General features: G+C 39.7%; 1 protein-coding gene across 1 annotated transcript in view; it reads right to left on the bottom strand.

Annotated features, from left to right (window-relative positions):
• Window positions 1–26710, bottom strand: part of LOC122788408 (putative deoxyribonuclease tatdn3) — a 546534-nt gene that overhangs the window by 307903 nt on the left and 211921 nt on the right. Inside the window, exon 4 of the mRNA XM_044055482.1 lies at window positions 21436–21520. Coding sequence (XP_043911417.1) covers window positions 21436–21520 — 85 coding nt within the window. The remainder of the gene's footprint in view (window positions 1–21435; window positions 21521–26710) is intronic.

Genomic DNA, 26710 nt, shown 5'->3' with positions numbered 1-26710 from the left:
GCCGAAGGCTACCCTTCCCCTCACCAGATCCAATCAGTAATGAGTAATAAGGGTATGAGTATTAGCCCAAGTTGCAGCGGCACTGATATCGTCCATGGAAGACCTGGATAAAAATACTGATGTAATTGTCATGGACCTGGTTGAATAGGCTTTTAAAAAAAGGTTTTGACAAAGACAAACCCAATTTGTTATAGACAAAGGAAATGCAATCAGTTAACCATTTGGCTAAAGTTACTTTTTTTAACTGGTTTTCCTAATTTCAATTCCGCAAAAGAAACAAACATTTGATATGTTTTTCTGAAATTCTTTGTTCTGTGCAAATATAAACATAACTATCTGTGAACATCCAACAAATGTAACATGTATTCTCCTTTGTTCATGAAATTTGGAAAGAAAACTGGAAGATTAATGGACTGATTGATGTTAGATCCTGACATCACCTTAGGAAGAAAAGATGGGCTAGTTAGTAATGCTACCCTATCTTTATGGAAAATTAAATAAGTTTACATGATGAGGCTTGAAGTTCAGAGACTCTTTGTGCAGAGATTATAGCTGCCAAAAAGATAGTTTTCCAGGTTAAAAATTTTTGTTCACACTTTGCTGATGGTTCAAATGGAGGTTGAGTTAAAGCTTGTAAAACTAAGTTCAAAGTTGGATCTTTAAAAGTGGTCCCAAAAGAAAGGTATTCCTTAGAAAGGCCTTACAAAGTTTTGAAGATGCTAAAGTGGAAATGTTAACTCCTATATGAAAATTAGAAATGGCAGCTAGTTGTACTTTAATAGTCGAGGAGCTAGCCCCTTCATTAAAAATTGTAACTAAAACTCAAGAAAGCTATATACAGGTGCTGAAAGAGGGTCAGTGCCTTTCTGTTGTACCAAAAAAACAAATCTTTTCCATTTACAGCTGCAAATCTTTCTAGTGGAAGCTTTATGGGAAGATAAAATAATGCAACGGAATGGGGAGGAGAGTCAGGATTGCCTATCAATGGAAGTGGAGACCTCATGCAGTCACAGTTTTAGGCCTAAAATCTCCAGGTGAATTATGTCTGCTGGGAGACAGGTTTGTAATTGGGTCTATAATCCATGCAGGGTGAACTAGATGAGGTCAAAGAAACGAGAACCAAGTCTGACCAGGCCAATAAGGGACAATGAGGATAGCTTTGCTCTTCAATCAAGATGCTTTCTGGAGAAATTTGGGGATTAGAGGGGTTGGAGGATAAGCATAGAGAAGACCAGTGGGCCAATCATGGTGGAGTGTGTTTCTCGGTGACTCCCCCATTGACAGGTTTAGGGCAAAGAACCTGCTGCACTTGTTGTTGAGGGGAGATGCAAACAGGCTGCAGCAAGGTTGGCCCCACTGGTGGAATATCTTCTCTCTAAATCTCATGTTGAGAGATCACTTGTGAGGCAATAAAATGGACCTGCTCAACCTGTCTGCTATCATGTTAGATTTCTTCAGAATCTGCATTGCCATGAGAAAATGACTGCATGAGATCACCCACTGCCACACTCTCAGAGCTTCTTGACACAAGGGGTAAGACCTGGTTCCTCCTTGCTTGTTAATGTACCATACCACTGACATATTGTTTGTCTGAATCGCAATAGTCCTTGAGGAGAGAACGTCTTGAAAGTCCTGCTACACTAGAAGTACTGCTGTCATTTCCAGGACACCAATATGCAAATTGGCCTCTTTGAGAGACCATGTGCTTTGGACTGTCTTTCCCAAGAAGTGCCCCCCCACCCAATTTGAGAAGCATCCGGGGTCACTACCGCTTTTGGTTGAGGCAGAATGAAGGGACGGCCTTGCAATATCTGGTCTGATCGAATCCACCACAAAAGGCACCTTTTGCATGCCTAAGTTATTCTGACCTGGGTCGACACAGGTTGGTATAGAATGGACCACTGAGTTCCCAAGATCCACTGAAGAATTCTCATATGGTATCCTGATAGTAGAATTAAAACTATGGCAGCGGACATTGACCCCAAGACTTGTACAATCAATTGAGCTGATAGAAAAGAATTGTGAATTATCTTTTTGACCTGAAATCGAATAGTTTCAACCTATGGCAGGGGAAGAGAGGCTGTCACTGATACTGTGTTGAACAAAGCCCCTATGAAGTCTAATGTCCGAGATGGTTCTAGGTGAAATTTGTTGTGGTTGATGGTAATCCCTGCATGAGAGCAAATATGGAGTACATAGGTCTGTGCTTTTGTCAGAAGATGCCTGGTTGGAGTGGTTATGAGCCAGTCATCCAAGTAAGGAAACACCTGGAATTCCTACAGTCTCAAGTGAGCTGCTGCTTCTGCCATGCATTTGGCAGACATTCCGGGGGCTGTGGTGAGGCCAAGGGGCAATGCTCTGAATTAGTAATGACTGGCTCCCAGCCAAAAGCATAGGTGTCTCCTGGATCATCTGTTCATTTTCATGCAATGCGATACCCTGAAGATCGATTGAGCACATCCAGTTGTCCTTGTGCAGGAAAGGCAAAATGGAGTGAGCCGTGACCATCCAGAACTTTGTATACTGAACCAATATGTTCAGACTGCTGAGATCCAAAACTGGACTCCAGTCTCATGTTTTCTTTGGCACTAAAAAGCATCTTGAGTAGGTTTTGGACTCTATCTGTTCTACAGGGACCTCTTGGATAATTCTTTTTTCTAGCAGATTTTATCTCTGACTGTGTGGAACATAATGAAATTTGTTTAATGTTGAAGGAGAGGAAAAAGAGAATTATATAACCTCTGGAAAAAAATCCTCTGCACCCATGTAGCTTTTTTAATGTCTAGCCAGGCTCTCTGGTGCAGGGGTGGACAACCCCAGACTGTCTCCAAAGGTGGACAATCAGGCATCCCTTTCAGGAGCACTGATAGGGTCTGTCAGAGAAAGAAACTCTAGAATTCTGGTTCTGTGGGCCTCCATTACCACACGGATGGCGTCTTCTATTAGAGTTCCCCCCTCTGCCCCTGGGGAAGCAGTTTCCACATGGATCTTGGAAAGGACCCTGGGACTTTCTGAGCCATGTCTTTTGACCGCCTCGTTGATTCATAGACAAGGTTCTTTGAGGGGGGGGGTCAAAAAACGTATGCCCACTGCAGACAGGGTATTACCCTCTTGCTCACACTGGAGTGTGTGTCCTTTACCTTAGGGCCAAACAAAGAATTTCAGTCAAAGTGTGCACTGATGAAGGAGGACTTAAAGAGCTCCTCAAAATCACGTAAGTATATCCATGCATGCCTCCTAAAGGAAATGCCTGAACACACCACCCCTGATGTACCTTCAGCTGCATGTGAAATAAGCCTCATGGATGAATTTGTGATTGACTATACAGCAGTCAACTACGAGGCAACAGAACTCTGTGCCTCAGAAATACTGGTCCCAGAGAGGGATTTAGAGAGTTCTTTAATCAAATCCCTCTGCAATCTAGTGGTGTGTGCCAAATAATTCAGCGACCTCAGTGCAAAGGTCACTGAAGCATATCACGCTTTCCAAATCTGTCCAATGTCATGGACTCCCTGTTAGGGTGATGGACAGTTGAACTCTGTTCCACAAGTTCTTTCTTCGTGGTCACCGCTATGACCATCCTATCTGGTCTCTTGGGGATCAGCTCAACAGAGTTGGGTTTCTTCCATGTCCACCTGGAGATCAAACTGGTGAGCGTGTCAGTGGGCGGAGTCACCCAGGAGGTAGCAGGCTAAACCCAAAGGCTTCCAGGAATACACATTCCTCCTGGGATGGGCTATCAGTAGACCAACCACCCCCTTTGCTTGAGGATTTCCAGGATGTCTCCAAAGGAAATGTCATCAGGTGGTGATCTTGGGGACCCTTTCCCCTCATCAAAATTAATATCTTCAGTGACCGATTCTTGGGGAGAGCCTGAGTGACTGCCCTTTCATTTTCTTGTCCTAGGGACTTCTTCGATGGGATGTTCCAGAGACATATCGGAAGAAATAAGAATACCCTGCTGGGTAGTCTGGAGACTTTGGGCTGGCTGTCCTTGTTGAGTAGAGTGAGGCAGCTCAAGGCATAAAGATACATGGGATCCAGTGAGGGGAATCCAAGAGGGCAGAGAACACACTTTCCACCACCTCAAAGACAGAGAACTCCAGGGAAAAGGAGGCCAATAGAGCCAAGAACACATGCTTCTGGACCATCAGCTCCCTCTGACCCAAACAGTGTCCACCCGAGACAGAAGTCGGGTCCGAGCTGCCTATGCAAAGGCTCCGAGTGGCAGAGATGGCTAGGAGAACTTTGGAGTTGACTCTAACACCTCATATCTAACAACGATGCTACGGCTCCAACAGTCATCCAGTTATGACACACAGGGCCATTGCAATCAGTGAATGTATCAGAGCTGAAGATATGACTCTCTGGATCAGACGCAGATGGTCCCAAAAACACTCCAATCCAAGGGCTCTGAAACCACTGGTCGGATCAGTAAAGGAGTCGAGATTGGTGGTGAAGGGCTCCGGACTAGAAGGTTTAGGAGCTAGGAGAAGTCTCATCTGAATCTGTTTCAAGAGAAACTTCCTCATCATCCTATCCACATCAGGTTCTCTCAAGACTCCTGGAAGAGTGATTGGATGAGGCAACTGAAGGAGATCTTAAAGTCAGTTACTCTCTAAGAATGGAGATGGCAGTCTGGAAGGAACAGGGTCCAAAAAAAAAAAGCATACTGGGTCTGGAGTAAATGTTTCGGATCTGAGGGTGTCTGATCCAATGACACGGATCTCTTGTCAGACAATGTCACATCCAAGATTTTAGTTTCCAGATCCGTGGAACTTAGATCTGATCACTTGGACATTTTTGGAGAATACTCGAAGGTCAGATCCAAACTAGGAGTAGAGGATTCAGAAGGATCCAATGAATGTTTTCTGGACTCCTCCTTTTCCAATTTCAGGAGGGATGAGCTCCAGATAAAGACTCAGGAAAATTCAGAAGGTAAACATTTTAAAATAAATTTTTTTCTTCCTATCCACTAAGGCCCATGGATTAAAGGCCTCACAAATACTACATGCTGCTTTTAAACGTTCTGGACCTAAACAATACACACATGAACTATGTGCATCAGATAAAGATATTTTATGCACACATTCCTTACACTTTATGAAACCTGAAGATTTTTCAGCCACTTTTCAAGCAAGAAAAGAATAAACAATAAAATAAAAAAGAAAGTTTTTCTTTTAAGAAAGGAAAGGAAAGTGGGTTTCCAAAAATGATAATCAAGATTACCACTATGGCAAAGAAAAGGAAAAAGACTACCAACTATGACAAGCCAAGAATACACCGATAAGTGTATAAAGGTTAAGGGGGTTAATTACAATATAGCTAGAATATAAAAGGAAAGGCAAAAAAAACGATATAACTCAAAACCCACACTAAAACTCGACAGCTGTCAGTGACAGCATCCATACGCGAAGGCAAAGTATGTCAGGAGGTTAGAGCATTATGGGCAAGTGAGGCGCTCGGGAGTTCCAGTAGCCATGAGCTACGAAGGCTGGATCTGAACCCATTTGTTGAGGAATGAATGAAAACTGATAACATCAGATATACTGTTCCACCCTAATACACATAGGTAACTACTAGGTGACTGCCCTTGCAGGCCATGTTAAGCTTAGCCAATGTCCCTTTTTGTGCTTGAAATAACCTATCCCATTTGGTTACAGACTGTCCTTACCCATCCCATGGTTGACAGTTATATATTTCCTCTAATGAACATAACTGGGATCAAACAATAGATGATAATTTGAGGGGACCTAAGCATGGGATAATGCATTTAGGAGCGGCATCTGTCCATTAGTAGTACACGGGATAATCATGGGGTACATTTTCTGCCTCCCATCCATAGATCTAAACTGTGCTTGAATATGGACTGGAATGAACTTTGTTTTATGTGGACGGGGAATCTGTTCCAGAGGAGCAGTATCCTCCACAAGCAATACCTGTTCCTCCAAACCATTCTGCTGATGTTGCAAAAGAAGTTAAGATGGCTAGAATGATTATTTATGATGCCATTTGACTTGCTAATGTGCAGAAAATCCATCAGTAATAGGTCAGAGGATGCCTTGAATGCCAGACATAGGTCACCTCTTAGCAGTCTGTATGATACTGACTATAGTGACAGATCTGTGAGTCAGTACATGTAGGACATGTTGTTTAGGCCTTGTATCCTTTTAGTAAGGTATCTCTGTGGGCATTCCAGTTGTTGCATGAGTCTGGACAGTTACATGCCAAAGAAGGCATTATATTCAATGATTTGCCTAATGAGAGCTGAGCAAACATGAAAGTTCTTTTGAATGTATGTTTCCAACTTTTGGCTTAAATGCACACAGTAATGTTTGGCAAGTTGATCTATTATATAGTTGCTTCATCCCATCTCCATTTGAACCTATGTTACATTTTCAATACTTTTTCTTCAATGAGAACTGTCGAACAAAAAAAACGAAATAAATTATCAGATCGCCCCACCCCCTTTTAAATTAGAACACACACAACTATGTACATTTTCAACAACTGTTTTTAGGTTTAAGTATTAACAGTTAGAAGCAGTATATTTAACTGCAGCTCACAGCTTGAGGAACCTCTAGGGGACCATAACAACTATTGTACACTGAAAAATGCATATCATTAGCTCTAACTTCTAAATGTGTCTAAACTCCTTCCCTAACTCCCACCTGGTTTTACTCTATCTTTTCTAGGTAGTTCCCTTGCGACTTAGTCCCTCTAAGCTCCCAGAGTAAGGAAAGACTACCATAACCTGCTGGAAATATAAAACATCAAGCAGCTTCTACCGAAGAGCCAAGGTGGTCACACAATATTGTACTTTAATTTGTGGAAGCTGCTGTCTGGGGTCTAAGGTACCTTTAGTTCATCCCTCCCGAACAAGGTTTCTCCCAACCCTGTTCACCAAAATACATCCCAGCTTAACAACATTTGGAATAGCTATTAGAACTCCCCACTTTTGTTTAAGCTGTAGTAAAATACTGCAGAAAATTGCAGCATAAACAGATTATCTTCCAAAGACTCACACTAACTTATTGGATTTAACTATCCCAAAATATTTTAAGTCAAATACTCTCAACATCAGAAGTATCAATAACAAACTGCAAGAACTTCATGCACTCCTTGCTGTTCTCTCCCCTGATATTCTGTCTCTGCCAGAGACCTGGTTAAAACCCACCACTACTGATAATGAAATACTTCTCCCTGGGTATAACATACACAGGTGGGACCAGGCTTCCAGAAAAGGGGGTGGGGTAGCGGTACTCTACAAATCTGAAATGATTGTAACTACAGATGTTACACAACCACCTCAGATAAATAATTCAGAAATCCTAGCCACCAAACTGAAGCTTAACAACAGTAAATGCATCTATATAATTTGTATGTACATTCCCCCAGGTAACAATATAGCCACACTAAAAGACACCCTTCACTGGATATCTAGTCACTACCCTCAAGAAACCTTACTTCTCTGTGACTTTAATATAGATTGGAGCACATGTTCCTCAGAATTTCCTACCACCCATATTAACTTGCATTCATTCAAGCAAGTTATTAACACCCCTACTAGAACAGGCAAACCTAACCAGAAAGAAAGTATACTTGATTGGGTACTCATTAATAGTCACCCTAACCTGTATACATTTAGTACCCTCCCTGATAGTCTAAGTGACCACCACCTCACATATATAATCAAACACAAAGCAGGCAAACCCAATCAACCCTTACTAAGACATGTCCGAAATAAAAAAAAACTTCGACTTAGCCAAATTTCAACAAGAACTAAATTCTTGTAATTGGTCTATACTAAAATACCTCCCCTTAGAAGAAGCAGTATTGTACTTTAACAAAAAATTCCTTGAGATCCTGGACTTTCATGCACCCATCCGCTCTAAGAAAACTAAGGCAAAAGCTGCACCTTGGCTCTCAAAAGAGACCAGGCTCAAAATTAAACTCAGAAATAAAGCTTTGGCTTTATGGCGAACTACTAAACTCCCTCATGATCAAATTAAATACAGGCAACCTAGGAATGAAACTAAAAAACAAATATTACTTGACAAAAAACAATACTACAGCAAACTACAAACTTCTAACCAAGATAACCCTCAAAAGTTCTGGGCAGGGCTAAACAATCTAATACACCCTGGAAAAACTACTACCCCTGTCCCAGCTGCCCTCACTGATAAACCCTCAGAAGCAGTTTCTGACAGTTTTAATCATTTCTTTACCGAGACAATCCAAGCCCTAGCCAGCAAACTGCCTCTCAGCCCCCACAGCCTAGATAGTCCCACCCCTAAAAATCTACCACTATTTAGCTTTCAACCAATTGCTACATCACTTATCCGCACCTTAATCAGAAAACTAAAACCCACCACACTCTCAGCTGACCAACTTCCAGCTGAATACCTACAAAAATCAGCTGATGCCATCGCCTATCCAGTCTCATTACTTATCAATCGCACCTTAAAAGAAGCAAAAATTCCATATATCTGGAAGATATCCTATGTCATTCCTCTCCATAAAGGGGGTAGTTCTACTGAACTCTCCAGTTACAGGCCTATAGCCATACTCTCTCCGCTTGCAAAGATAATGGAAAAATGTATTCAAAAACAGTTCATGCACCACCTAATAAACAACCATCTCTTGGCAGATACCCAGCATGGCTTCAGACCTCACCACAGTACTACCACATCCCTATTAGTCTTCTCCAACACCATAAACTTTCATCGTAACAATAACCATATCTCTTCAGCTCTATTCTTGGATCTGTCCAAAGCTTTTGATATGGTGGATCACAAACGATTAATCCACACCCTACAGTCACTGTCTAGATCCAAAATCACTTCAATGGTTTGATTCCTACCTAAGTGGTAGACAACAGGCTGTACTTTGGCAGACCAAACTCTCCACCCTATTACCCAACACCCTGGGAGTTCCACAAGGTTCTATATTAGGCCCACTGTTATTCTCCATCTTCATCAATGATTTGCACACTGTCATACCTAAAGTCAACTGTATCCAATATGCAGATGACTCTACACTAATTTGCTCAGCTACATCCCCTACAGAGTTACAGCTAACTACCCAGACTACCTTTAACAGGAAAGAAAACTGGCTCTCTAATCGCCGCCTGATATTAAATCCCAAAAAGACTAAAATGCTAATATTCCTACCAACACAAAGGTCCTGCACCATAAACATTACAATTAAATCTAAGGATGGCACAGTCATCTCACCTGACCTATCTACTAAACTTCTAGGTGTCACTATTGACAACTACTTAAAGTTTGACCTAGATGTTAATCAATTGATCAAAACCATCAATAAAAAACTAGGATCACTGTATAGAATAAAAAGCTTTCGGACTACCCCAGCCAAGGTAGCCATTGCTCGATCTCACCTTGTCTCTACTCTCCTGTACGCTTCCCCCTCTTCTTCTTAATAATAGTAAGACAACCCTAAACAAGATGACTACCTGTTATAATCACATCTCCAGATTTGCCACTGGGCTCCCTTTCAGGACACATCACTGCATCAACCTAACTCAGCTCGGTTGGCTCGAACTACCTAGTCTATTGCTATATAACCAACTGATCATGGCCCACAAAATTATATATAACCCTGAAAACACCCCTGCACTCAAAAACCTATTCACCCTGTATAACAACCCAAGACCATCACGTTCTTCTAACAGAGTCCTCATCCAGACATACAAAACTAATAACCTAGCCGGTGACTCCCTCCTTTCCAACTCTGTAGGCAGATCTTGGAACCTTTTACCTCCTGAGATTACCTCACTTTCTTCTCTAAGTCATTTCAAAGCCAAGCTCAAACTATACCTGGGGTCAAAATGGGCCTGCTATGGTATCAAGCCTGGCTAATCCTCTCTCCACATAATGTACAATCCGCAAATGTCAGCTTTTAGTAACTACAACTTTCACATTCACTTACTTCTGATCTAATCAAATGAATTTTTAATGACACTATTAGAAATGACAACTTTTTGACTCTATGTAAAAAAACAAAAATATGTGTGTCTCAATGTTCTTTTGTAACTTTTTTTCATGCTACCCAAATTTTTGTGTTATAAAATGATACTTTGTTTTGTTATTGTTAGGAGCTTTTCTCCCCGGGCCTCCACTGAAAATGGCCATATATCCAGTCGGACTATCCCGGTTAACAAATGTAAAATAAATAAAAATAAAAAAATAACTGAAATTTACCCCTCCAAATAGAAGCAGATGTTCCAAACCAACAGTTTCCCCCCACAGGCATTACCTAATTTAAAATTAAGGTTACCCATGCCAAAACTCATGTTTCACCCTGTGTTCCTACTAACTGCTGCCTGTTCTTTTGTTATCATTATTCCCATCCAGATGTGAAAAAAAGCCTGCGTGCTTTCAAGAGACATTAAACTTTAGCCATAAGAAAAAGTGCACTGGTTACCTTTAAACACATTATAAAACTGTGCACTGTTATATTAAATATATTAAAGTATTAAGACTGCATGGGAGGCAACTACTTGTATAATATATCCACCTCCCCAGGTTCAAACTTTACTTTTCACTAAATTGCTTGCCACTGTACCCTTAAATGTCAACCAAACTGCACCCCTTACATTTCTCACAGCAAAGAGTGCTCAGAGCTCTCAGGATTAATTGCTTGTATGGACTTCTAATATGGCTACTTACTGAGTAATAGCTTGTTTCTAGCTCTCCCAGTTTGAAAACAGAAACTCAGCACAGAAGGCCAGTTAACTTGTGCTTATGGGTAAATTTCAGTAACTGGCAAGCAAGTGCACTGCCTGGATGCCAGGAATAAAGAAATACAGAAGACCCGGGAAAACAATCAGCTACAAAAAGTGAGGAAGAAACACTGACTGGGGAAAGTTCTGTAGCTGTTCAGCAAAAAGCAATGCAACCTTCGGACATGACTTCCAATAACCTACAAGAAGATACAAGACAACTGCATACAGACCTGGTTAAAATAAACAAAACACTGATGGAGTATATCAACAAAAGGCTGGAAAAATGGAAGAAGCTTTTAACAGATATTCAGTTGAGATGATAAAGCTGCAAAAATCAGAGGATGAAATGAATAAAAAGCTGGTTGAATATGCAACTGCTCAGGAAAAGATGCTTACAAAATTAACGGAATTAGAGCAGAGCATGTAGGAAAATCTGAGATTTTCAGCTATACTAGAGAATCTTGAAGGAACAGACTTCATTCATTTTATGAAAGCACACATAAGCAACTGCAGGAGCGGTTAGTTTAATGGGCACATTGTGTGTATGCTCCAAACCTAGCTATAAGAAAGCAACCTAGACCTTTAATAGTAAAGATGCAATCCTACTAGCAGAAGGAGTTGATTCTGACAAAACTGTGGCAGAAGGACAAAATACTAAAAGTGGGAGACAGCAGAATGTATTTGGAGAATGATTACTCATTGTACACCAGGCAGAAGAGGAGTAAATTCATTCCACTATTCAGGAAATGTCAAGACGCAGATATGAGATTTAAACTACTGTATCCAGCTGTCTTTAACGTATTATTCCCTGGAGGGACAAAATCATTTTTTGATGAAGTGCATGCTAAGGAAGAAATACAAAAGTCTGTCCAACAAAAAGTGAGCTGTGAAATAATGACCAGAGAGAGACTATCTGTGAAACATTTTCCAGTATTTCAACGGAAAATTTTGCATAGAAGAGGTAGCACGGGAGCTGACGAGAGGAATCGAGAGTACATTGGAAATGAAGCAAAGACAGGATCTGGGTGATGGAGAACAGTAATAAAAACAGTAACTTAATATGGGATTAAAATGCAATAATTATATATATGAAATATGACAGAACAAGAAAATCTGGAAATATTAGACTTTTTCAAGTATATGCCCTACTTCATGTCATTAAAGCTCAGAAAAATGCTTTGAGGAGGGCAAGAGAGGGGAAAAAAGCTAACTCTTAAGTAAAGAAACCATTTTCTTTTCTTAATAGTACTGTATCTGTGATGCATAGTTTTCTTTGCATGGTATTTTTAAGTGTAACAGGGATTTTAAACAGGTGCTATTTTTCTTTTTCTTCCATCTTCTCTCTTTCTTCTTGTACAGTTTTGAGAAATACAGGCAATGCAATGTTAAAAAAGAGCCTGGTTAAAAAGGCATGACAAAGTTAAAATTAATGTGCTTTTTCTCATTCTTGCATGGGGAAATGGCTGGATTACGGACCTCAGACTGATTAGTTTTAAGAGAGAACAAGTAAGTGAAAAACACTGAATATTATGAAACTTTGTTCTAGCAAATGCATGTTTACTTAGTAGCAATTCTGCAGCTGATCTTCATGTTTCCATGGAAACAAGCTGATAAAGAGAAACTGGCTGCCTGGTTCTCATATCTCCATGGAGACAATCTGATAAAGAGAAACTAGAGACAGTCTGGTGGAAGGGGATTGGCAGATGGTGGAAGGGGATTGGCTGAGGGAAAAGAAAAAAAAGAAAAAAGAAATGTTCTAGGACATAATGTTCTCTGAAAGCAATCAGGTTTTCCCAGCTGGGAGAACTTTAAAGATAAGACAAAACCAATTAGACTTGAAGTAAAGTTCTCTCAGTTTTTTTAAATGCAATGGGGATACAAATATAAACCGTGCTTTTGTTTTTTCTTGTTCTTCCTTCTTCTCTCTTTTTCTTTGTTCAATTTTAAGAAATGTAAGCACTGCGATGTAACAAAAAATAAATAAATAAAAAAATAAAGGGGGGGGTCCAGTTAAGACAGTAGGACAAAAGAAAAATCGGTGTGCTTTGTCCCATGCGTGCATAGGGAAATGACTGGGTTAAGACCCTAGGCGTTATCCAGTAACAAATTTATTACAAAGCATATAAATGAAAAAGAATATTGAATATTATAAGTTTTTTTCTAAACAAGGTACCTTTAGCAGTTTTTTACCTGGTTTGCGTGTCACTAGAAGACAATTTGATAAAGAGAAATGGCTTGGAGAAAGTGTTGACTGAAAGCATTCAAGGTTTTTCCCAGCTGGGAGAGCTATAAAGATAGACAAAAACAAATAGCACATATTAATAGCACAGGCTGTACCACGCATCTATTAGCATGACTAACCTTTCTTTTTGGTTAACTCTAGCCTGTCTGTGTGGCTATCAACTTATACCTTTTGTTCTTATTAGGAAGCAAAAAGTTCAATATTTGAAGATGTACATAGTTTTGTGTGTTACTGTTAAGTTATTACCTATTAGTTAATAGGTTTTAGGGGGTTTGGGCAGATGTTTATTCTGTTTGAGGGCTTTAAAAAAGTTATGTAAGATGTGGCATAGGCTGAAATGGATATGACAAGAAACAACTGTATACAAGACCAACCTGCTGAACAGTATATGTATGTAACATAAAAGTTAGAACTAGACAGTCTACAAAAAAGCAGTTATACATAAAAGGTGGCAATAATAACTATGTAAAAAAATGATGCTTTCTGTAATGTCTTTCAATCTGAATGGTCTTAGAGATAAATATTTAAAAGAAAGAGTAACAAGCTATTTTAAAATATGTACTGTATAAATAGCTATGCTATAGGAGGCACACCTGGAAAGAACTGAACATGTGAATTTGCTAAAGAACGGTTTTCAGGATGGTTATTCAGCAGAATATCTGGGGCAAAGGAAAAGAGGACTACTTATATTAATTCCAAGAGGAGCTCCAATAGTGATAGAACAGGGAAAAAAGATAATAATGGAAGATATAAAGTACTAAGGGGCTACTGGCAAGGCAGGATAATTACACTGGTATGCATTTACATTCCACCTAAAACTGCTATATTGGAGCTTAAGAAAATTCTGGGAGAAATAATCAGCTTTCGGCAAGGAATATTACTTATAGGTGGAGACTAGAATTTGGTTTGTAAAAGTGAAGATATGTCTGGGGGGCCTAGAAGGGAAAATATAACAAAGGAGGGTAGATTTTTGAAGAAATGTATGAAAATGTTTGGCATGGAAGATGTGAATTCAGTACTAGCAGTTTGGAGTGAATTTATAGATTATTCGCCAAGATACAAAAACTGGGCTAGGCTACATAGAATTTATATCTCACAGGAGCATGTGCTTTTAATTGAAGGTCTTGAAATACACCCAATAACTATTTCAGATCATGTTCCGATAATAACTAAACTAAAAATGCAAAGTAATGAAATAAAAATGAGACACTGGCACTTTCCCACCTACTGGTTGAAAAGAGAGGACTTTAAGGAATGGATTTTCAAATTAATTCAGGGGTTACTAGAAAAGATAGAAACTCCTCCTGAAAATATAGCTAGGGAATGGGATAAAATGAAAGTGGAGTTTAAAACTAGGGTGGAAATAAAGGAAAGAGAGATATGGTTAAGTAACAAGAATTATTTACAGGGACTAACAAATGTTAAAGCACTGCAAAATAGGGGGAACAAAAAAAAAGTAATTGCAGAATGCTAAACAGAAAATAATGGATTACCTCGATAATATGCATGAGTTTAAAAAGGTCATTGTTAAGCTAAGCAACTGTTTTTTGATAATATGTTTAGATAACAAAAACTGTTAGCACAATGATTCAGACAACAGAAAGTGGAAAGGGCTATCACCAAGCTTAGGGAACCTATAACAAGGAAGATAACAAGAGATCCTGTAGAAATATTAGAAATATTTCAGAAATTATATGAAAGTTTGTATAAAGCAGAGAAATATGGAAATCAAGAAAAGATACAAGTGGAAATGTTTACAGAAGAACTAAATATGCCAAGGTTAGAGGTAGATGAGGCTCAATTACTAACAGGATAGGAAGAGATGAGATAAAAATGGCTTTATATAACCAATCTACAGGAAAGTCCTCAGGAATAGATGGTATTCCTGTGGAAGTTTGGAAGCTAGGAGGGAAAAAAACTGATAAAGATCTGGAAGGTTTTGTTTCACAATATTTTAAGAGAAGGAGAAGTACCAGCATCCTGGAAGAAGACAGTGGTAAAAATAATACCTAAAGAGGATAAAGATCCATCAGATCCAACTTCATACAGGCCCATTTCAATGTTAAACCATGATGATAAAGTGTTTATGTTTATAATGGCTAAAAGAATGGCAAAAGTAATGCAAAAATTGATAGATATGGATCAGCAGGTGGACATTGGCAGTCTCTGCTGCCAGTTATTTCTTAGTGGCTGCCACTACCACAATGGCATCAACTACGGGACCCTTGCTCCAATGCTTTCTATCTGCCGGAGGTACCAGGAACCTGTCAGGGCACTTGGGGATGGGTTTAATGGTGTCTGGTTCCTTCCATGTCAAAACCAAATTAATAAGGTCCGTCTACCAGGAGGGTCACCCAGGTCATAGATGGGCCCATCCCAAAAGCCTCCAAGAGCAGTGACTCCTCAGAAGGAGGTTGGGCAAATCGCCCACCTTTTTGCTTTAAGATTTCCAGAAGGTCTCCAAAGGAGACATCCTCAGGTGGGGATCGGGGGGATCCTTCCCCCTCATCAAAGTCAGTGTCTCTGGTTAAGGACTCCAACAGGGAGTCAATGTGCCTCCTTTTGCACGTCTTCTTCCAGGTTAATTCCAAAATGGGGTACTCCGGGGAAGTGTCAAAATAAGGGGATCCCTCCAGAACAGGGAGATCCTGGAGGGCACTCAGGGCGTGTTGACTCCTGGCAGGATGAATGGGCTCAAGGCCCTGACCCAATTGGGGTAGAGGGGTGGATTGCGGGACATGTGGTGACAGATCTCCAACTTGGGAGAAAATGCTCTCCCATACATGAAAAGCCAATGGACCAAGAGAGGTCCTCCCCTTCTCCCCTGAAACTGAAGCCAAAGAGAGAAAACAGCAATGACTCACACCAGATCCGCAGCCTCCAAACGGGACTGGACCCAAGCTGTCAAGTGCCAAGGTGCCTAAGGGATGAGATGGCTCCAACAAAGATGAAGCCAATCCCAGTCCACCGGACCCAGCACTGACACCTCAGCTCAGAAATTCACTCTGCTCCAAGGCAAATGGAACTTGGCTGATCAAGGGTAACACTGGAGTCGAGGAAGGGAGCTTCCCCTGCACCGACCCCGACATACATGGGAGTCCCAAGCCCTGCAACTTCGAAATCGAAGGCCGATTGGGAGGAGGAGTCCTGATAGTATACCTGGGTAGCTCATGGATCCAACAAGGGATGGAGCCGAGACTACGCCCATCTGGATCTGGGCCTTGAGGAATCTCATCATCCTGCCCATGTCTGCCTTGGACCGTTTCTATAGGATCTGGACAAAGTCACCTAGGGGGGAAGGGAGTGCTTAGGTTTAACAGAGTGAGACAGATTTGCTTGAGGATCTCAGATCCTGAGTCACTGGATCTAACACAGGATCCGTCAGTGAAGGAGGCAATAAGGATATAATTTCCCTAGATCTGAGAGGGTAGACACTTTCTTCGGATCAGAGGAGGTCGGATCCAAAATTTTCTTTGACTTGGCTTTGGGCTTTAGAGGGTGTCTCAGGAAGACACGAAGAGACCTCTTTAGCAGAAGACGATAAAGCGGAAGCCAAGGTAAGGGCTTGAGCACCAGGATCCCATGATGGAAGAAGACCCCTCAGAATCAACGAATTTCATCTAACAGCTAGAGCCCAAGGATTAAATGAAGTACAGACACACACTCTGCCTTCAACTGGTCTGCACCGAAGCAATACATGCACTCCTTATGGACATCCTGATTGGGGGATTTTATGCCTACAAGAAGTGCAACACTTAAAGCCAGGAGAAGATTTGCCTGACATGACAACTTTCAAAGCCTGCCAAAACCAACAGGTGGCCAAAGAACAGCTGGAGAAAAAGATAAGTAACATTAGCCTAGAACTTAAAACTAAGACTAAATTGAAACTTTACTTTACAAATAATTTTACAAATAACTTTAACTTCCAACTTTAACTTTTAACTTGAAAAACTAACTTTAATTTTTTATTTATTTATTTTTTGTACAGAAAGAAAAGGGAAGAAACTCACATGCACAAACACACACACACACACACACACACACACACACACACACACACACACACACACACACACACACACGCACACACAGTGATTAAAGAAGAACTAGAAGAGGGAGTACTTACACCAGCACTCTCCAAAAAGCTATCTTAACTTCCCAGATAAAGGTAAGTATCGTTTGAGAGGGCAGAAATCTGCGTCTGGATACTGAAGCAGTAAACAACATCTGAGGTGTTAGGGTGGATGTAGTGCAATATGGGTAAGAGGGAGGAGCTCAAGAGTTGGATCCAAGTCTGGAGAATGTGGCTGAGCCAGATCAGAGACCCTATTGTGAGGAGGAATGAAGAAGACAACATCAGATCTTACAATTCCTTGTTGCAAACAAAAATTTGCACTTGGTGAAATGTATAATATGCATACTTTAAACACTGTAGCACATCTGAAAAGAGCCATGCATGCAAAAGTGAATACAGGTGACACCTTGGGCTGGAGTTCACATAATCAAATTCTTCAGCCTAACATTTCATTCAATCATACAGCTTCAGATAAAATGCTAAATGGTTATTGTTAAATAACTAAACTGTGTGCTATAGGCATCAGATGTTCATTCAAAATATTCTGAGATCTGTTGATGACAACCCTAAGCAGATAGTCATGCATCACTGTTTTCAGAGTTTCTAAGATGGAGGTTTCCCACGATGCAATGCCTTAAAACATCCAATTCGTGTTTTGCTGATCAACATGTAAGAGTGTTGCTATGGTGCTTATTTTCCAACCAAGTAATCCCCTGATTTGGTTATGTGAAACCTCTTTGTGGTTTTGGGTTACAGGGAAATTTTCTATGGATAACTCATCCTGGATCCAAAATGAAATGCTATACTATGTAGGTACGCAAGGCTTCATCGGTAATCTTTTCCCAAATTTCCAGAATTTCTCCAACATGCAAGTCTTCTCACAGATGTCTAGAAGGGACTTATCACAGGATGAGACAGTCTTCTTCAGAGTTTCGAAGTCCTTTTGGCACACACAACTCGGACAGAATTCTTACAGCAAGCAATCACTTCATCTTCAAAGAAAAATGCAAATTAGAGCTCCATATGCCTGCAGTATCTTTGACTGCACCTTTAGTCAAAGAATCTGGGATGGACAGAAATTGCATCCCTCTATCAGGGGAAAAAAATCTTTAAGGCATTAACTGCTACTATAAGTTATAAAATATAACACCAGCAATTGGGTGAGATCAAGCTTTTCCACTAGCTCTAACAAGCAGGATAACATGAAATATCTACTACTGACTTGTGAGCCATGGAGCAGAAGCCCAGGCTAAGCAGGTTCTTGTTTTATTCCTTCACAACACACTCAAGCAGGGAATACAGCTGACAGCACACAGCACTGTGTGCTGAGAAAGTGCCATCCATGTGTAACAAATTGAGTTTGATAGATCTGCCAGTTTCCACCTGACAATGCCATTGTAATGTTTCCATTTGTTTCAAATTCCATGACTTTGTGAATGAAGATGCCTAATCACAGACAGAAAAACAAAATGCTGAAATCTTTCAATATTTCTTTCATCTTTTTACTATGCCTGAGGTTCCCAAGTCATCTCTTTTGTATCCACTGGCACAGCGCCTTTGCCATTCTCCCTGCTCTATGCTTATACTTGCTTCATAGTAAGTACTAGGCTAGCTGCCCTTGTGGACCGTTTTAAGTCTAGCCAATTTCCCTTTCGGTGCTTGAATTAACTTATCCCATTTGGTGTTAGAGTGGCCTTACATATCCCATGACAATTATATATTATACCTAGTGAAAGTAAATGGGATCATATCACAGATAATTTGAGGGTACCCATGAGTAGGAGCTGCCTCAAGTAGTATAGGGTGCAGTCCTGAGTTAAGTTTTCTATTGCCTATCCATACATTCAAGTTAAGTTAGAATTGGGAATGAGCTTTGTTTTATGTGGATGAGGAGTCTGTTCCAGAGCAATGGTATCCTCTGTGAGATATACTAGTCCCTACAAACTGTTGTGTTGATGTTGCACAAGAGGTTTAGATCCCTAGACTATTTCTGAAGCATGGGAGATTTAAACTTGCACACCAAGTATGGCTTTCCATTTTTAATCTTCTCCCCAGTGTAAATGTATTCATTTGTTACAAGCTTTCTCTTTCCTCCTACATAATACGTGAACATACTACTTGGGAAGTAGAATGTAGAAGGTTCAGAGCCTGAAGAGATATCAGTTTTTGTCGCTACTGATTTTCATAGTTGTGTCTTCATCTACTCTGCATTTATATGACCTCCACATAATGTACAACTGAACTTGTATTTTTCTTTGCAGTAAAATAGGCACATTACAGAACTCACAAGCACTTGTAAGCCGCGGTAGTGTTGTCGCCTCACAGCAAGAGGTTCTCCCGTTCGATTCTTGACTGGAGCGCCTTCTGTGTGGATCTGCATGTCCTCCCCACGGTCGAGTGGCATTCGAAAGACATGCATGAATGGGCATTCCTTCGTTGAAGGTTGGGTGTCGGGCTGGCACCACGGCACTGTAAAAATCTACTGCCAATCATTAGCGGATCGGAGTTCCGCTGTGGCGACCCCTAACCGGGAAAAGCCAAAAGAAGAAGAGCAACAACAGAACTCGCAAGTGTGTGTGTGTGTGTGTGTGTGTGCTCACAAAAGTGTTCTGTGTGTATAGTGATACATACTGATGCAACAAGTCAGTCTGCTGCATGATTTTGCTATAATTTTTATTAACTGCTGACTGACCAGATGACATTTAGCCTCAATTGCCTGTACCTGCCCATTTGACAGTCAACTGTTTGTCACCAAACAAAATGATACCACTCGGGAAAAGTAAATAAGTGAAATTGAAGCAAAAGACAATCAGGGCATGAGATGGAACAACACTTTAACCTGGTCCTGAAAAATTTACTTATTTCTGTTGCAGGAAGACAGATGTAGACTTTTCTAAAAGAATCCCTGACTGGATGATGAAATGAAAAATCTACAGGAGCCTTCAAGAAGCTATGGGACCCGCTGAAGATTAATTGGGTAATCTTGAGTGGGAGGAGGTAGTAACACCCACAGATCAGATAGACCAAAACTGGCAGACTAGAACAATAAACAATCTCTTTCTGTCACTATGCGAAGGTTGTAGGAACCAAAGCCGTATATAAATGTCACATCTTTTTCACAACTCACTACTTTAACCATAATGCTGTTTTCCTTGAAAAGCTCTAATGTAAACGTCATTAGGAGGACTGCATTCCTGCCCTTCCACATCACCTTTGAAAAGATGCAATACCTGCACCAAGTCCTTTATGTGCAAAACACATGCTGCAGGACAGTACTGACTGCACATCATACTGCAATTCATAAATATGAAGCACTGCAGTTGCTGGGCAGCACTAATGACTAAACATCTACTACCTGTGAAGAAGGGAGCAATCCTTACAGAAATGTACATCTTATACATACTTACAGATCTATGGATAAAGAACTAAACTTCTCCATATAAGTTACCCAGCACAAATTTACATATGCATAATGATTTATAGTTATTTCAGTATAACAGCAAACTGAACTCTTACACATTCTATAGTATAGCCGTGCTTCCTGTTAAAAGTCTCTGTAATACTTAGTTTCCTTAGCACTGCTCACAAATAAATACAACATGACTATTGTCCTCGGCTGTTATTAAGCTTTACATAAATAAAGCAAGTAAGGGTTCCACTAGTTTCTCTCTAAACAATTCAAATAATTAAAAACAAATTTATAGATCCTGCATATTTTTTACTTTTAATTTTTGATTAAATGATTAGCAAATTTAATTCTAAAAAGCATCAAGTTTGGTTATTTAATCATAATATAATATTGTATTCCTACCCAATAAACACTGTTTTCTAGTCCATTTTTGTTCCAACATTTTTCTAAAATTTAGTGTAAAAATGACTTCTATCTGGTGAGCTGCAGCTCTTATTTATTATTTAACTTCATCACAATTTTCCATTATCTACAGTAACTCTGGCTTTATAATTTTACAATTATGTTGTATTTTCTGTCAGTTGCTATCTTATTAATCTGTTTTCTTTCTTCTGAAATTGGCTTAACTTCTCTATTTGTTTTAAATATTACATAGCAATTTTTAAATATAGTCTCATTGATACTTCTATATGTTGTTATTTCCATGTATTACCATCTTTTTCATTCATTGACTTTAGAGTGTTTAAATAAGCTGAGTATTTTACTACCCCCAACTTTTCTGAAATGGGTATGTCTACAAAATTTCTTATCTAAATCTACCCTGACAGTTCTTCCTTTGCTCTTTCATTACTATATATTTTCTTACATGATTTAACTTTCCCATAAACACTTTCCCATAAACAACTCCCATAAGTTCTGTTCTATAACCAGCCATACTTTCTTTTTCTTAAAAAGTTTATCACCTTTAAGGTTGCACTGCACTGCTTGTGACCTGGGACACCTTGAACTGGATGAATCCCAAAGCATGGCACAATGAAGTCAGCATACCTAGAAAGAATTAAAAAAAAAAAACATGCATTAACTCTCACTATTTAATTGTAATGGTCAGTTTAAATAAATATTCAACAAGAGTAAAAACTCAGTGCATTAATGTATTTTTAATGATTAACACTAACCACCTGCAGAATTTACTGGAGAAAACTGGCAAAGGAATCAATGTATTTGGAGCAAATAACTAGAGAGGGAAACGTTAAAATGAGAAGAGGCCAAGAAGATATTTGGACTGCAGGCTAGAGACAGTCTACCCTGCCAGGAACTGATATCAGAGTCTAAGCAAAGAGAAAGGGATAAGGGGATCCTAACTGAAAGACCTGCTCTAGTAGAGTTTTTAGTTGAATCTAGAACAGAAGCTGCTGTTAAAAAGGGATACTTAAGTAGGGCATATAAAATATTGCACTATATAGAAATCAATCAGAGGAGGTTAGAAAAGATTGGGAAGAGACACTGGATATGCAATTTACAAGGGAACAATGGGAAGACATACATATGGCTCCCAAGTATGCAACAAACTCCAGAAGGTTTAGGATTTTTGCTTGAAAGTGTTTGCATTGGTATTTTTATACTCCAAGCAGACTCCAAAGAATTTTTCCTCAGGTAGATGGCATATGTTGGAGGTGTGATGGGGAAGAAAGAGGTAACTTGAAATGTAGTTTTGGGAATGTAATGAGCTGGCAGACTTCAAAAATTCCCTACAGAGTTCTCTATTAGAAATACTGGGTGAGCAAATAACTAAGGAAATAATTATTCTGAGGTAAGAAACTGGATCTGAATTCCCTACACATAAATTTAATTCTGGTGGCTGCCAAAAAAGCAATTACAAGAAAATGGAAATGAATGTCTAAACCAACTGCATTTAAAGTACTGAATATTGCAGCAGAGATAAAAGAACTAGGAGTGGGATCTTTAGAAACAGGAAGCAGAAAATTACACAGGATTAAATGGAAATTGTGGGGAAAATTAAATACAGAATAAGGATTTGGAAGAGGAGTAAGGTTTAAGGGAAGGCAGGAAGTCAGCAATGCATGTAATGTTGGACTGATAATACATTATACATCAGTAGCTTTTTTTAAATATTTTTATTAAATTATCACTTAAGATATACGCTTACATACATTAACAGAAAAAAAAATCATATTAACATTTGCTATATTTATACATGAGTTTATATCAGTCCGTCGAAACAGCTGAATATCGAATACCAGATGTTCGAATTGTAAAGTTCGAACACTGGTAATCACGAAGCCGCGGCCCACCGAATTCTTTCCCAGGGAAAGAATTCGGTGAGCCATTTCTGTGGCTTCGCGAGTATCAGGACTGTGGTGGGAAGTTATGGGTCGGGTTCATGTAAGTGTGCGATTGTGTGGATGTTAGGGTTAGGGCGCGGGTTAGGTGAGTGTGTGATAGTGACGGACCTTAGGTAGTAGTGTATGTACAGTATAGTGTAGGGTTAGATGTAGGATTCTGAGTGTATGTGTGTGGATTGATGTTGTTTTGATGTGTTTGCGTTGCGTGTGTGTTTCTTGGAACAGCGATTTCTTTCCTTGGGGAAAAAAAAAATTGCTGTTTTAAGACTTCGATGTTTTTGCAGGGTGAGGTGGGTGTGCGATAGTGAAAGACTTTAGGGTTAGGGCGGGATAGGTGAGTTAGGGTTAGAGCGCAGGTCAGGTGAGTGTGTGATAGTGACGGACCTTAGGTAGTAGTGTATGTACAGTATAGTGTAGGGTTAGATGTAGGATTCTGAGTGTATGTGTGTGGATTGATGTTGTTTTGATGCATTTGCGTTGCGTGTGTGTTTCTTGGAACAGCGATTTCTTTCCTTGGGAAAAAAAAAATTGCTGTTTTAAGACTTCGATGTTTTTGCAGTTCGTGGTTTGAAGTTCGAACTTCAGACGTTTCGATGAAGTGATATAGACCCTTTATACATTACACGTTGTGTATGTTTTCTTTCTTTTTGACAATTATTCACTCTAACATAGGTTTATAGGTAAATGTTTTACTTTTGATGTACAGACTGTTACAAGCCTAGCCAATCAGAATTAAACTCTGTACCTTATATCTGTGAGGCAAGGACTTTGACCATAAAGCCAACCCCACCTCTCCAAATATTGCTCAATTCCTGCCTTCCCTTAAACCTCACGCCACCTTTTGAACATTATCCTGTATGGATTGTTCCCATAAATTCCATTTATTTGTTTGTGATTTGCTCCTTTTATTTTCTAAAGATCCCACATCCTTTAAAATATTCAGCACTTCAATTACAGTTAGTTTAGATTCTGTTTTCAATTTTGTAGTATTTGCTTTTTGGCAGCTAACAGCATTACTTACTATGAATAGGTAATTTAGATCCGGTGTCCCAGCTCAAAAGAATCATGTCCTAAGGGACACCCAGTCCTTGTGAATGAACAAGTATGTTTTTTTACAAATGCAAGACTGAAGCTCTGGCATACTGTGAGCAGAGGTGACTGTCTTCCGAGAGATGAATTTCATTTCAAAGTGGCCAAACCAATAAGCTCAGATGAAAACAATTTCAAGGAGAGGAGAAGAGTTTTTTAGAAGTGGGTCAAGATGTGGAGAACCCCTTTAAAAAACTATGTGAATGCTAGAAATGCCAGTCATGCACCTTTGCCATGGAATAACTGACAAATAGGTCATACAAATCTCAGAGATGCCAGAAAAATATGCAAAATAACTAACTGAGGCAGCAAGCGATAACTCTACTGCATAGATGGATGCCTATTGCAGTTAGCAAAATTTATTTAATAAGAGGGAGTGCTTCAAGGAAACTTCAATCATTTCTGAGACTCCCACATGAAGTTATGGTAGGAGAAGGGGATCTAAACGCATGCCACACCTTGAATAGGAACTAGCTGTTAGCCAGTATGGAAGGGGGCTTCTATGGCTTGCACTTGGAACAGTTTCTAGTACTGACAGGAATGTCAACAGACAGGATATATACCTCCCTCAGTCAGAACATAGTGGCAAAGATAAGCTTTAGTCTTTCTTCTCTGAATTTTGAAATGAGGTGCAGAATGAGGAAACTGGTAGAAAAGAGTACAGGAAATATACCTACAACAGACAAAGCAACACATTCAGCATCAATTCCCACTTACTTGTTGAACTGAACAGAACTAGGATAGTGCTGGAGTCTCCTGAGTACTGAACGTGATCTAGGTGTACCATCCATACAACACTGCAACCAGACAGGATTCCTGAAGCCTCAGCTCCGAGATTAATCAAGGTACGAAAGACATAACCAACAAGGTCTTTTCTGTGAGAAGGAATAAAAAAAGCACTAAAGAGCATCCGATTCTACCCTGATAAAGGTAGTCTTCTGCAAGGGATTCAGACATACAACTCCAGTTGACTCCAGGGCCTGAAACTTTGAGAGTGCCCATGCCAAGAATATTACCAGTAAGTAATCAATGGGTCTACCAGGATATTATGTAGGTAAAGGAATACTTAGATTATGAGTAGCACAACACCTTCCTGTATATTCTGGGAAACAGAAGACCAAATGAAGCACTTCACAATGAAAGTGGTGCCCACACAAAGCAAACCACAGGAATCTTATATATAGAACCGTACCAGAGTGTGCTTATTATGTCCAGCAATGCTACATGGGTGACTGTCAGAACAAAGGCATGAACCTTTAGAGAGCTACTATCCAGAACTTAACACACCAAATGTGTTTGTTGTAGCTACAGAGATCCACAATGAGACAGAAATCTCTTGTCCCATTCACAGTAGGAAGATGAAGCAAAATTAGAAGGGCACATAACATCTGTATACTAGAACAAAAGTGTTTATCACAATAAAAGTTTTACAAGCAAGGTATGCTATTGCATTATTATTTTTTTTAAGTTTGGTTTGTCTGAAATTTGATTCACACATGTTCATACTAAGTATCATACCTATCTGTGACACATATTTTGAGAGAGCCATTATGTCTCTTTTCATAGAGTCCAGTGAGGTATGGTTACATCATTTACACCCACATGGACTACCACATATTGGTACCTGGGGTGAAGTAACTTGAGTGAGTGAGTGACATTATAGATCCTAGCTTCAGATAGGTAACTAACCATTATCTTCTCCTTGTCTAGACTGCTCAGTGGGGCACGTGTGTGCTGCACAACAGAGTCCCCAATGATAAGAATATTAGGTAACGTATATGCTTGCCCTAATGGGTTTTACTCTTGGGGAAAATTGAGTGCAGGTTTATGTGAGATGTTTGGTGCTGCTTTTGGTGTGAGCTTTACTGATTGCTGAGGTCTCTAAGGGGTAACAGTTTCCAATTTAGATATTTTCTCATACATTCAGAGTGCTCCAGACTTCCACAGATATGGCACCCATGGATTTGAGGCTATCTGGTTGTTAACCATTTGGCTTGGAGGAAATAAGAGTCCATTTTCCTATCACTGGAGAAAACTTTGTACAGTTTTGAATAAGAATAACTACAGTCATGGTTACATTCTCTTGTTTAAGAGCAAGTGGCAGGTTCAAGACAAAGTCATATAAATGAGAAAAAATCCTTACAGATGGAAGGGTTTTTCATGGTGCCATTTTTAATCATTGCTGCCACTGGGTACTTGAATGGTGTTCTCAGTCTGCTTTTAGAATGTAACTGATGATCAATAGAAAAGGCTCAATACCTTGTTATTACCTCACTTCAGTATTCTTGGTATATGCATAAGGGCTAATCTAGTAGTTGAAGATATGAACTTCCTTGGCTGCTTCTAATTCTGAAAATGGAATATAACCAACCTTTAATCAGCATGCTGTCAGCCTACAGTTTTCAAAACTTACAAACCACTGAATTAAAAATATGCAAACTTGATCTCCTAGCATAGCAAAAGAGAAGTCATTGTAAAATATTACATGCATTCCTCTGGCTCCCAATATGAAGCAGTGCTACCCTGCTACTAGGCACACTTTCAATCAAAATTCTTCTGATGGGGTAATGCCCTCCTCTCAAGGAGACCAGAATTGCACACATACAAGCAGCCAAGATGACATTCCTATATGCTCCATGTCATGATTCAAGCAAGCCATAGGTAAAAAAGCTTTCTCCAGAATAGGACCCATTCTTCGGAACCACATTCCAAATGAGATAATGAGTAATCTCACCTTACACAACTATGAAATGTCAGTGAAATAATTCCTTAATGATGCTAAGTG

The sequence above is a fragment of the Protopterus annectens genome, chromosome 1.part2 (genome assembly GCF_019279795.1).
Source record: "Protopterus annectens isolate FY-2018-M chromosome 1.part2, PAN1.0, whole genome shotgun sequence".
Classification (NCBI taxonomy): Eukaryota; Metazoa; Chordata; order Ceratodontiformes; family Protopteridae; genus Protopterus; species Protopterus annectens.
The sequence above is the reverse complement of the archived record's forward strand: the minus strand, read 5'-3'. Positions and strand labels throughout refer to the sequence as shown.